The sequence below is a fragment of the Sorex araneus genome, chromosome 4 (genome assembly GCF_027595985.1).
Source record: "Sorex araneus isolate mSorAra2 chromosome 4, mSorAra2.pri, whole genome shotgun sequence".
Lineage (NCBI taxonomy): Eukaryota > Metazoa > Chordata > Mammalia > Eulipotyphla > Soricidae > Sorex > Sorex araneus.
This window is the reverse complement of record NC_073305.1, coordinates 201770212-201782741: the sequence shown is the minus strand read 5'-3', so window position 1 is coordinate 201782741 and position 12530 is coordinate 201770212. Positions and strand designations below refer to the sequence as shown.

The following is a 12530-nucleotide window of genomic DNA, read 5'->3' as shown; positions in this document are numbered from 1 at the left end:
AGATTCCTGAGTGCAGAGCCAGGAGTAACCCCTGAGTATCGCCGAGTGTGACCCAAGAAAAGAAAGAAAAGAAAAGGGATCTGTTCCTCGAACCTGCTCCAGCCCACAGGATGCTCAGAACCCCAGCGCTGAGGGTTTGGGTACCACTATTGGAGCTGGACCTCCCCAAGACATCCTCAGGGTCAACTGGCCTGCTCAGGGCATCTCCCAGCCCCTTCCCAAGACCACAGGTAACCCGAATTCACCGCCAGACACCAGGTCAGGCCCTGCCCATGGAGAGGGCTGCACGGAACCACTGCCCAGCGGGGAATATTTTTAGGCCCTCCCTTATGATTTCACACCCACAGCATCTGTTTCCAAGAATTCTCAGGCAGTAATTCCCTAGGAGCAAGTCTGTAAGGCCGAACCTGGGCTTCCACAGGAAGGTCCCTTTCCACACCAAAGGCGCTGACTGCTGCTGTGCAAAGGCCCGGGAGGGGGAACTCCAACCGCCAATTACCCACCGCATATGCCAGCCGCCCCCACAGCTCTATCCCCGACATCTCAGCTCCTCCCAAAGCCGGGCCAAACAGGTCCACAGAGGGGAAACTGAGCCAAGCATCCAACGTTCCCCTATCTAGAACTTAAGACATTACAAAGATGCGGCCAATTTACAGGGGATGAACTTGGCTTCTTGACTCTTCCTGTACCTGGGGAACAGACTTTACGTAATGTTTTTCTTACAAAGCCAAGGACTTGTAAAAGGGTCTCCACATGTTCATCATAAAGGAATTTTAACTCTGCTTAAGTCTGTTAAGAGAGAGAGAGAACAATTCTACAACTGTCTTCTTTTCCTTTACATAAGCACTGTCACACTGTTCTAGCACTGTTCATCGATTTGCTCAAGCGGGCACCAGTAACATCTCCATCGTGAGACTTGTTACTGTTTTTTGGCATATTGATTACGCCACGGGGAGCTTGCCAGGCTCTGACATGCGGGCGGGATACTCTCGGTAGCTTGCCGGGCTCTCCGAGAGGGATGGAGGAATCGAACCCATGTTGGTTGTGTGCAAGGCAAATACCCTACCTGCTGTTCTATTGCTCCAGTCCATAAAAAAAAATAAATAAATAAATCCCAGTACGGGGCCCAGAGCCATAGTACAGTGAGTAGAACACTTGCCTTGCATGAGGCCCACCTGGGTTCAATCCCCCCTGTACCCCAAGGCCCTCCGGAACGAACCCTGAGTGTAGAATCAGGAGTAAACCCTGAGGGGCCCAAGCGACAGTACAGCAGGTAGGGGCATGTGCTTTACACAGGGCCAATCCAGTTAGATGCCAGGAACCCCATGTGGCCCCCCAAGCACAGTAAAGGCCAGAGAGACACAATGGCGCGTAGGTCGTAGGTCATGCATGTGGACGACCCTGAGCAGGCCGGGAGGGATCCCTCAAAAGAGCAAGGCATAAACCCGAGCACAGCCAGGGGGCGCTATCCCACCCCCTTGGCATGGACTTGGACCACCCAGGTTCAATCCTGAGTGCCACATGGTCTCGAAAGCATCACAGGGGGTGTCCAGGAGGCCCCTAAACACTGCAGGGGGGGAGGGGGAAGCCCCAGTACCACAGGGCCTGAGTGGCACCATGTCCCTGGTCCCACACTGACCCAGCATTTCCGGAAGTAGCTTGGGTCCCCTGGTAACTGTCCAGGAGGACAAGAACAAACACATGCTTAGTTTTCTTCCGTAGAAGGGGCTTTTCTCTTTCTTTTTCTGTTTTGTTTTTTGGAGGAGACCACTGGCAGTGCTCAGGGTTTACTCCTGGCGGGGCTCGGGGCCACAGAGGTGCCGGGGATCAAACCCAGGTTGTCTGCAGGCCAGGCAAGCACCCTACCTGCTTCAGCGCCCCCCAAAGAGGCATTTCTTCTTAAAGGTCAATGGTGGCCTTGGTTATTACAGTTCTCACCCAGACTGTCATCAAGGAATCCCCCTCTGTATCTCTAGACCTGAAAGTGTAGATAGAGTGTGTGCGTGCCTGACCCTGCCCTGACCCCAGCATCACCTCTTGCTCACTTATTTCCCACCATAGCCTCTGTCCTTTCTCTGCTGCACTAAGACCATTGTCAAGGATGCCCCAAGGGCCCTGGAACCAAAGGCTCCAAACTCAGTTAGGTGCACAGCAGTGCACAGTAAGTAACGAGGTCCTCAAGGGGACGGTCCTCAAGGGGCATTTGCTTGAGGGGAGGCGGGGTGTGTCCCCCAGAACCAGGAGGCCTAGCCAGAGGCTGCACCGGGAGCCCTCCGGGTCAGCGAGCACCCACCGTGTTCCTCATAGGGCTGATCTGGGGACATCGTGGAGGGTCCAATAAGGGCCCAGCACCAGAGTGTGAGATGAAGGGGGAGGCAAGGAGGGACAGGAAAGGCACAGTGCAAACACGGCTCTCTCTCTCGGCCACAACTGGCCTTGGCTGCAGCAAAGATTCTAAGTGGGGTCGGAGGGAAGAAGGGTGAGGGTCGGAGGGAAGGAGGGCACATGCCCTAGGCTGTTCCTCCTCCCGGGCTCAGACCTCAGGTTCTATAGCAGCTGACCCCAGGGCCTTTTCCCCTCCTCCCTGGCAGAGTCTGAAGGAGCAGCAGAGTCTGTGCCCAGGCCTCGCTTTCGGTGTATCTGCCTATAGGCTGGAAGAAGGAAAGGAACTAAAACTAAATCCTGCTCACCAGATGGCACTGACCCAAGAGTCCTTGTAAGAAGAACTACTCCAGGGTCCCGAGAGAGAGTACCGCAGGGAGGGCGCGCGCCTGGATGTGATCCCGGCCACTCCCCATGTTTCTCCAAGTCCCCCCAGGAGTGGTCCCTGAGCACCAGGAGTGATCCCTGGTCCCTGGGAACCAGGAGTGGTCCCTGAGCACCAAGAGTGATCCCTGAGCACAGAATCCTGAAGTAAGCCCTAAGCACTGCCAGGTGTGGCAGCAAAAACAAAAACACCAGAAAATAACTCCTCCAGAGGTAAGGGAACAAATCAGAGGACTCCCAGAGCAGCTCCACCAGCCAAACAGGGACAAGAAGACAGTCTCTGAGTGTGTGTCTCACTGGGAAAATTAATTTTTTCCTTTGGCAGATGGTTGAGTCACAAAGACAGAAGGATTCATAAAATTCACATGACTCTCCTGTAAACATTTAAACACATAAAGATTAAGGAAGGCAACCGTGACCTTGATTAAAGTTAGCTGTTTTTGGTGGTTGTTTTTTTTTTTTTAACTTCTACAACCCAAGCCTTGTCTCTGGCAGGCTCATCTGCCCGGCTTTTCCGACAAGCTCTGTCTGTGCTCAGTAACATGCAGTCCTGTGTGCATGCACGCAAAAGCGGGGCCTGGTTTGTTTTAAATAAAAAGCATCAGAAGAAGATGACAGTTTGTAATACCTAACCATGAAAGTACCAGGAGTTCCTGATTAAATTGGAGGAACTGTACAACCCAGTGAAATAAAATAAGAATAAGCGAAAAAGCAGAGGTGATAAGACAGCATGCTCCACCCCACGGAGAAGCCCAAGGCCACATCTCCCGCTGATTGAAATCCCTGACCTAAAGCGGCTGAGGACAGATTTTGGCTCCGAGACAGGCTGCCTGAGCCTGCAGCTTCAACCTGACATCAAAGCTGCCCCCCCACCCCCCACCACAATCAGCTGGTGAGATTAGCACTGCCCTCCCACAGTGAAATTTTATGGGCCAGATCTGCCCACCACTGGGCTCGGCTGCATAATCTCACCAGCAGCTTAAAAGCCGAACCTCGCACCATGGGAGCCCTACAACGGAGAGGTGAGAGGCAGCCTTCAGCAGCTGGAGCGGGAGGAATCCCCATGTCGAAGTTGGCTGCTCGGGACGCCAAGCTTGGAAGGTTTCTCCCGGTGGCGTTTGCTACCTGGTGTAAATCGGCCCATTCTCACAATGCTTTTTATTGCTTTTGGCTAGGAATGAGGGACAGAGACGGGAGAGGCGAACTTGCAGGCGGGCGGGCGCTTTGCAGGAGCACTTGAACTTGATGTGCATGAAGCTGACAGTTCCTTGAAGGCCTTGTCAACCATCTATCCGGTAAATGAGGAAAAAGACCCTCCCCCCCAAAAAAAAAACCACATCCAGACGCTCTTGAAGCAGTTATTGACATGGTCGGTTGCTACACAAGCTCTTTTTGAAGTTGTTTCCCTGATATTTAGCAGTTTGAATACTAATCCCCTTAACAAAACTGTGCCCATGCGTCCACCCTCAGCCCCAATCCCTTTCTCTGGGGGGAGGAGGCCGAGCACTGGATACCAGGCCCGTCCACTCGGAAGCACCTGGATTTGCATAGATTCCGACTCTTGTCATTCATGTTACCAACAGGAATTAGCATAAGGCATTAAGGGGGAACTCAGCGGAGAAAAGAAAGGCCATTTTGATGGAAATAAGGGGCAAAGGAATAATCTGCCATCAACTAAAATGCTTATTTGTGTATGGTTTCCCAAGCAAAGCTTCGCAAAGCCTCTGTTGATTTTCTGTATACACAAAGAAACCGTAATCCTTTCAAGGCAACTAAATCACCCCAGAAAAGCAGCTCAGAAGAAAGGTACCCAGTCAGAGGGAGGGTTATTCACAAGCAAAGAGATGCCACAAATCACACCCTACGAGTAAACAAAAACAAGCATGTGGGAAACGTCCGAACTGGGAAAGGGAAGATCTGGCAGAAACAGGGGGGAAGCAGGCGGCAGCGGCCTTGTCCCTAGACGTGCTCCAGGCCTGGACACACACATGGCCCCACCACAACAGGGCTGGATGTGTGAGGGCATATTCCCGAAAGGAAAAGTCACTCCGAAGCTTCTCACAGCAAATCAAAGACCGTCACGTCATACGGGGTTGCGGGAAGGGCTGTCACAGAAAATGTCCCTTTGGGCCTGTTCCGATTCCCGCTCTCACCCAAGCATACCCCCCTCCACCCAGACTTTTGCCTCACTCAAGACAGGCAGTGAGCAAGCAAGTGCCTCATGTGTTCTGTACACGATGAACCACTCAGAGCCCTTGCATTGGGCTTTTTGCACGATGGAGTACAAATTTATATAAACTTTCGGTCCATCCAAAAATATGATGAAATATGAAATTGGAAATACTCCATTATTCAATTAAAAAAAAAGAGAGATGAAATTCAATATGACAACAACTCTGGAGTACGTACCAGCAATCACATAAGCACCCACACCTCAAGGGAAAGCTAAACACAACGGTATGATTTAAAACTGTGATCTGGATCCTATTCCCAAATAATCTGGGAGCTCAAAATAACTACACTTGGAAATGTTTCTTACTCGACCCGCTAGCAAAAATGCTAGTCCAGGCAAAGAACAGAATCTGGGGTGGTTTTGAATTTCACTGTGAGAAGGCTCTGCTCTGTTCAAGTATCTCCCAAGTTAGAAGGAGATTAGCTGGCTTCTTTATTTAGTAATTATCATGCAAGCACCCATGTTGGTGCCATAGGGCAGAGGAAGCGATCAAAGAGTTTGTGCAATATACAATTTTCAAATTACACACCTTGGCCAAGTTGCTGATTAGAGACTTCCATCAATTTCACTATTTCCACCTGAACTGCTACAAACGAAAAACTGTCCAGAAACCAATTGGCAGTGATTTAAGAGAAGTTTTCCCTTAATGCACTACTCGATCACTAGCCTCTCTTAATCTGCGTTGCACTTTGGAAGAAATTAATGGAGAGCAGACATTTAAATTCTGCTCTCCAGTTCATTTATTAACTTTACAGAAAGCCCACGGCAGAGGAAGGCTTGGTTTATGATCATAATACCACGAATACTAAACACTGACTGGTTATTCGAGTCAGCGGGACAAATCCACTATTTACTGTTCTTGAACTGCTGGTACATGGTTACTAACAATAAAGTTACCACATTTTGAGAACCAGATTTCCCCACGTTCAATGAAAGCTTCCGACATTAAAAGCAAGGCCACACAGATAAGCACTGATTAGCTGATCAATTCCATTTCATAAAATTCAATGCACTCTTTCAAAATAAATTGGTTTTCATGCAGAACGTACAGATTCTCAAGCAAAAACACAAACAAACAAAAACAAAAAAGAAAAAAACCCCAACAGAATCTCAATGGTAGCTCCAGAACAAGAAGAGAAAGGCCAGATATTATAGTTTTTCTTCCAGTGGCAAAAACAGTGACAAGGAATATAACAAGCTCTTTGCTCGGAACTAAGGAATCTTACCTTTGTTTACAATAACAGTATTGAAGAGTTTTTCAGAGCTGGCATCTGAGGCCTAAAAAACAAAATAAAAGGGGAAAGGGTGTTACTGTCATTCATGCTGGTGGTCACCACGGTCATTACTATTATCTGAAATCAATATACTCTTTCAGAGAAGCTTGGCCAGAAAGTAACACTTCCGCCATCCGCCAGAAGATGGTGCTAGCTGACTACGGGCCAGAGACCTGCAGTGCAGCTATCTGCTAGGAGGAAAATCGGATTTTTAAAACCTGTCCTTATTAGACATATTATCTTTGCGAAACATATTCCTCCAAAACGGTATACAAAGTAGTTCAGCTCGTCCACATAATGATTTTGCAATTTCCCGGACAGAAATTGCTTTTGGAAATGGTACCCCCTTTTTCCTGTTATTTGCAAGCATACCGATTTTTCTACTTCCTTTCTGAAACCAGAAATGCCTATTACTTAACACTAGGCTTTTCCTCACGGAAAAAAAAAAAATTCATTAGCACTCCCAGAAATTAATTTTTCAAGACTCCTCTGATGCCCCTAAGGTCTCTCTGAGATGACCTGGGGGGCCGCTGCTGGGCTTGAGACAGGGACACACATGGACAGGGACAGTCCGTCCCTCCCTGCATGAACGTGACTTTCCTCTCCATTTTCCAGGGATCATGTCTGCTCATTATTACACTGGCTCGAGAGAACTGAAATAAGCCTGTTTAAACAGCAGGAGGAAAAGCGATTTTAAAAATGATACTCTCATCTTCTGGAAAACAAACTTGAAGTCATATTGAAGGGAAATGCTGCAGTATGGTAGCAGCAATGAAGATTTCTTGAGCTTAAAAAAAAAATCAAATGAAAAATTAAGCAAAGGCCCCCCCGACACGATTTGGAGATGCAGCCACAGTTAAAGTTATCATGGCTGCATGTAAACTGTTTTTGCTACATAAACCCCTTCTTGAGGGAAACTGCTTATCTTTCGTTATACAGAGGTGCCATGTCTTCACAATGCAACGCATGTAATGTTGGATGAACACAGAAGAAATGTAAGAGAGTGGGGACTCTGAAGTATAGCATATTCTGGCTCTAGAGCAGGCTTTTGGGGACAAAGAAGATAGTCAACAGTCTGATGCATTATGTTGAAAAAAAAATGAAATAATCATGTGTCTATCTAGGGACATGTTCTAGTTATTAAAAAAAGGAGTATACAGAAAGACAACATATTTTCATAATGACTATTTTCCCTTTATTTCAGTGTTTACTCTTCCTACTGAATGGGGCCTGTTCAGACGATGAACAAACTGGCAACAAAAAAATGTATATAAATGCCATACAAGTGTCAAACTGTATATACATTTATAAAGAGCTAAAAATAAATCAGATTTTTTTTTGCTCTCTTATGCTGCCTGGCAGATTAAATACAATTAGTTTTTTTTTTTAATTTAATAGTACCTTCTCATAAAAACTGACCCAAAAAATGTGGTGTGGAGGGAAGCTATGCTGTGAGGAACATGGAACTCTCAAACCAGACCTTACAGGACAGTGTAAAACCCTGACAGCGTGACAAGTGAGGTTTCGAGGAATAAGCTTCCTAGCTAGAATCTCAGAGACAAGAGTGTCTCACTCTTCTGCAAGAATGAAGAGAGTGGCCTCTTCACTCAAATTGCAATGGTCGAATTAAATACGAGGTCAAAAATATAAACTCCAGTAGATACATTTTTAAAGGGAAAAAAATAGTCTTACAGTCTTTTAGTTAAAGTCATTTTACCAAACTGAAAGAACGCTCATAAATTTGAGGATTACTATTCTCATCAGTCTAATTGGCCCAATGAAACAGGAAAAAAAAAAAGACAACACATAAATGACTGCAACCAAACACAAAAGGCTCGGGAAAGGAAAAGAAATGGTTCTGGTTGTTTTTCTTGGCGCTTTCATCTGTTGGTGCAGCCTGAGCCTGCAGGTGCCCAGGCCCAGTTTCTCCCAGCCTCCTGGGTTCCACCTCCCTGGGTGCACCAGAGACAGCAGGGTACCGGATCCTTCCTCCCGTCCTAAGCAAACTTAGAGGACTTGTTTGAGGATGCCAGTCAGAAAGTTAATGGAGAACTAAGTCCGACAGGATTCAAAGGGGCTTAGGAGCATGCCTTCGAATAAAAGCTTTGTGAGACCCCCCAACCTTCTGCTCCATGACACAAAGCCTGAAATAAACGATGCCTTCCTTCTGCCACTGGGAAGGGGTGTCTTCAAAAAAAGCCTCCATAGAAAAAAAAAGAAAAAGAAAAAAAAATGCCCCAATGAAAAAGAATGCAGAGAGGTCTTAGTGATTCCAGATCCCTTTCTCTTCCCCCAGACCAGTGCTGAAAAGTCAGAGAAGAGCTTCTTATCCAAAGTCTTCAGCGGGAACTACAAGAAAACGCATGTCCTTCACGAACTTTCCAGATTCGACTTTTGCTTTTAAAGCATTTGTGCAAAATATTCGGCGCCTTGGGTCTTAAACGTCGGGATGTTTTCTTTTTCAATGCTTTTAGGAAAGTCTGCAATTCTCCTGGCTGGATTCTTTTTTTTTTTTTTTTAACCAGCAACGCCTAATGGAAACCTGGTGAGCTGGAGAGTGTGCAGGGGAGCGCGGCGCCCGCTTCTCTCCGCACACACAGCGGCGCAGCCACACGACCGAACCGAAAACCTGGCGAGTTGGGCTCGCCATTTCGTTCCACCCCACCTCGATCGATGTTGCAGCGTGAAAGCAAAAGGATGAAATAAAACTGACCACCCCCCACCACCTCCCCAAAGGCCCTCTTGTGCCTGAGTCTTTTGAGAGAAGGGGGTCGGGGGGGGGGGGAGGTTGCAATTTTTTATTCCTTTTTTTTTCCCTCCAAATTACTGGTCGCCGTAGTTGATGCTTAAAGAAAAAAGTTCGAGAAGTCGGGCCGATCGCAGAGAGGGAAGACGAAGAGGGCCCGAACACAGCGACCCAGCCTTGCGTGCAGAGTGAGTGGGGCGCGCGGCGGCCGCTCGGGTCCGAGCTCCGCCCGTTAATTCCCTTCGGCTGCAGACCCGGGCGACGGCCCCCGCACCCGCACCCCGCAGAAAGGGACTTTCCGACGAGAAAGGAAACCCCCCTGGAAACTTAAGCGCGAGTTCTTTTCGCCAAACTGCCGCCCCAGAGCTCCTTTCGCTTCCTTGGCACCGCGTGCCGGCCCGGATGCCCACCTCGGCGCGGCCGGCCACTTCCCCGGCGGCCCGCGGCGCAGCGCCCCGGCTCCGGCCCGCGTCGGGCGGGGACCCTTCGGGGCGGGGAGGGCGCCTAGGTCGCCCCCCGCCGCCCCCCGCCCGGCAGCAGCACCGACCGCGCAGCTCGGGCCGCCCGCGCCGCGGCTCCCGCCCGGTCCAGCGCCGCGGGCCGCGGGGGGAAAGTACAAAGGCGGGCGAGCCGGGCGCGGAGAGGGGGAGCGAGGCGGGCAGCAGGCGGAGGGGTGACCGAGGGGGGCTCGGGCGCGCCGGACGCCAGCAGCCCACCCCCGCCACCTCGCCCGCGGGCCCGGCCGCCGTTAACAAAAGACACCACCCCCCCCCCCCCACCACCACCACCCCCGACCCGGCCGCCTTCCCTCCAAGAGCGCGGGCGGCCGCGCCCCCGGGGCTGCATTACCTGGTCGCCTAGGGGTACGCGGTGCTGTCAGCCCCAAGTTCATGGTTTGGCTCCCGAGCGGGGCTGGCGCGGACGGCTCGTCGGCAAGCGGGGGGCAGTCGCTCGACGCGGAGAGAAAACGCCCAAGTCCGACCGGGTACGGTCCGCCCGCCCGCGTCCCGGGGCTGGCCCGGTGCGAGTCCGGAGCGGCGAGCGGGGCTGGGGCGCCCGGCGCTGCCCCGCGGCGCTCACGGCCAGCGCGGCCGAGCCCGGCGGGTGGCGGCGGCGGCGGCGGCGGCCCCGGGGAGCGCGCGCCCGCCGACGGCCCCCCGACCCGCGCTCGCCCGCGGGGGTCCCGGCCGCTCCTGCGGCGCGCGGGGCCGGCGGGCACGGCGGGGACTCGCGCGAGCGTCCCGGGCGGTCGAAGCGGAGACGAGCGGCCGAGCCGCGGCCGCGGAGCGCGGAGCTAAGAGCGAGGCGGCGGCGGCGGCGACAGGACAAAGGAGACCATGTGCGGAGGGAGGGAGGAGGGAGAGGGAGGAGGAGGAGGAGGAGGAGGAGGAGGAGGAGGAGGAGGAGGAGGAGGAGGAGGAGGAGGGCGCGCGGCGGCGGCGGCGGCAGCTTCTCCCGGGCGGCTGCCCGGGGCTCCCCGACTGCGGGGCCCGCCTCTCGGGCAGCAGCGCCGCGGGCCGGCCGGTCCCGGGCCCGCCCCGCCGCCGGGCGCTGGAGGGAGTCGCCGCTCCGGGAATCGTGCTCCGCGCGGGGCCTCCCGGGCGCGCGGCGAGGAAGCGCGGCCGGGGCCGGGGCGCCGGGCGGGCTGCGGGGGGCGCCGGCGCCTGCTGGCCGGGCAGTGCCCGGGGCTGGCTGGGCTCCGGCCCGCGCTGCCTTCTCCCGCCGGCGCGCAGCTCAAGTGAACTCCATGGGCGGCCGCAGCCGGGCCGGCGGGCAGCAGGGGGCGGCGGCGGCGGCGGCGGCGGCGGCACGGGGGGCCCCTGGCTCCGGACTGGGCGCCCCGAAGGCGGGGAGCGCGCCTCCTGCACACGCTCGCAGCTCTCGGAGCGGGACTTGCGCGCCGAGCCCGAGCCCGAGCCCGAGCCGCCCCTCCCCCGGCCCGCCCCGCGCGCCCCGCCTCGCGCGCCCCGCCTCTCGCCCCGCCGCCCGCTCGGCCCCGCCGGGGCGCAGTCCCCGGGCGCGACGGCCGCAGCTGTCGCTCACCCCCCGCGGCGCGGGCCCCGGGGCCCCGCGGCGGCCGTCCCCGCGGGCGGGCGGGCACGGCGGCTCGGCGCCCCCCGCGCTTCCCATAGACGCCCGGGCAGAGAATGGCCTCCGAGCCCCGCAGCCTAGGGGGACCCGGGGGGACCGCGGCCAGGCCTGTCGCTGCGGCCAAGGGCCGGCTCTCGGGGTGGGTGGTGCGGGCCTCGGGGGCGGGGTGGGGGGGTGGAGGGAAGCAGTGACGAATGTCACCGGCACACAGTAGGTGCTGCGCACCGCACAATAAACAGCTGGCTGGCAACGAGGGCGGGATCCGCGTCCAGTGTGAGAACAAAAAAGGTCTCCACTCCCGCCCCTTCCACGAACAAAGACCGAAGGTTCCTGGCACCCGGGACAACCGACGTTTGGGGCACCTCCCGCCCGCAGGAGCGGACCGTGCAGTGCGTGGGGGGCCCGCACGGTGGGGGTGGGGCAAGGGGGGCCGAATACCACTGACTGGGGCCAGGCCAGGGCCGGGTGGCCCCCGCATCTTACTCCTGCGCAGCATATGGCGGCCCTTCTGTCCAGCCTTGCGCGCCCCCTCTGCAGAATTCTGGCCTCTCTACATTATCCCAGGCACAGAGGCCCTAAAATGGTATGAGGCCACACATGGTGGGCACGGAGGGGAGGAGAGACCCTTTCACATCTTTGGAGTTAAAGAAGAAAAAAAAATTTTTTTTTAATTTGGAGAGCATAACCAGTGATGCTCAGGGGTCACGTTGCTCAGCGGTCAGGAATGGCTCCTGGCAGTGCTCGGGAGGACCGTATGGGATGCAAGGATCAAACACCGGTTGACTGGCTCAAGGCCAGTGCCTTACCTGCTGTACTACCACCCCCCTCTGTCAAAACTCTGGAGTTTTCACCCCACACATAGGGCCTGGCTGGGAGCCTTGAGTGTCCAGGAAAGTGGATGGAGGTACTCATTTGTGGACTATAAAATAACATAATATGATACTAACACCTAAGGACAGTAGAGACAAGGGCCAGGAGGACCCACAGTTTGGAAGCCCAGCTCGTGTGCTGGGGGAAAAGGCAGCTGGGATGGAGAAGGGAGCACTAAGTCAATGATGGTTGGAGGGATCACTCAGGATGGGAGATACGCGCCGAAAGTAGACTAAGGACCAAACATGATGGCCTCTCGGTATTTGTATTGCAAACCATAAGACCCAAAAGTAGAGAGAAAGTAAGAAGGAAGGTGCCTGCCACAGAGTGGGTAGGGGGGAGTTGGGTGGGGGGGGTGGTAGGCATGGGGGAGGGGAATACTGAGGACATCTGTATGACTGAAACCCAATCATGAAAACTCTGTAACTGTATCTCACTGTGATTCAATAATAATAATAATAATAATAATAATAAAAGTGGATGCAGGCAAGGCCTAGTTGGCATCAGAGAGGAGTCTGGGGTAAAACTGTGACCTGTGGTAGAGACCGGA

At 53.8% G+C, this 12530-nt stretch overlaps 1 protein-coding gene across 6 annotated transcripts in view; it reads right to left on the bottom strand.

Annotated features, from left to right (window-relative positions):
• The window catches only part of AUTS2 (activator of transcription and developmental regulator AUTS2), a 1220972-nt gene that overhangs the window by 89784 nt on the left and 1118658 nt on the right, over positions 1-12530 (bottom strand). For all 6 annotated transcript variants that reach the window (XM_055134753.1, XM_055134755.1, XM_055134754.1 and 3 more), the window contains one exon: positions 6226-6277. In XM_055134753.1, the coding sequence (XP_054990728.1) occupies positions 6226-6277 (52 nt within the window). The remainder of the gene's footprint in view (positions 1-6225; positions 6278-12530) is intronic.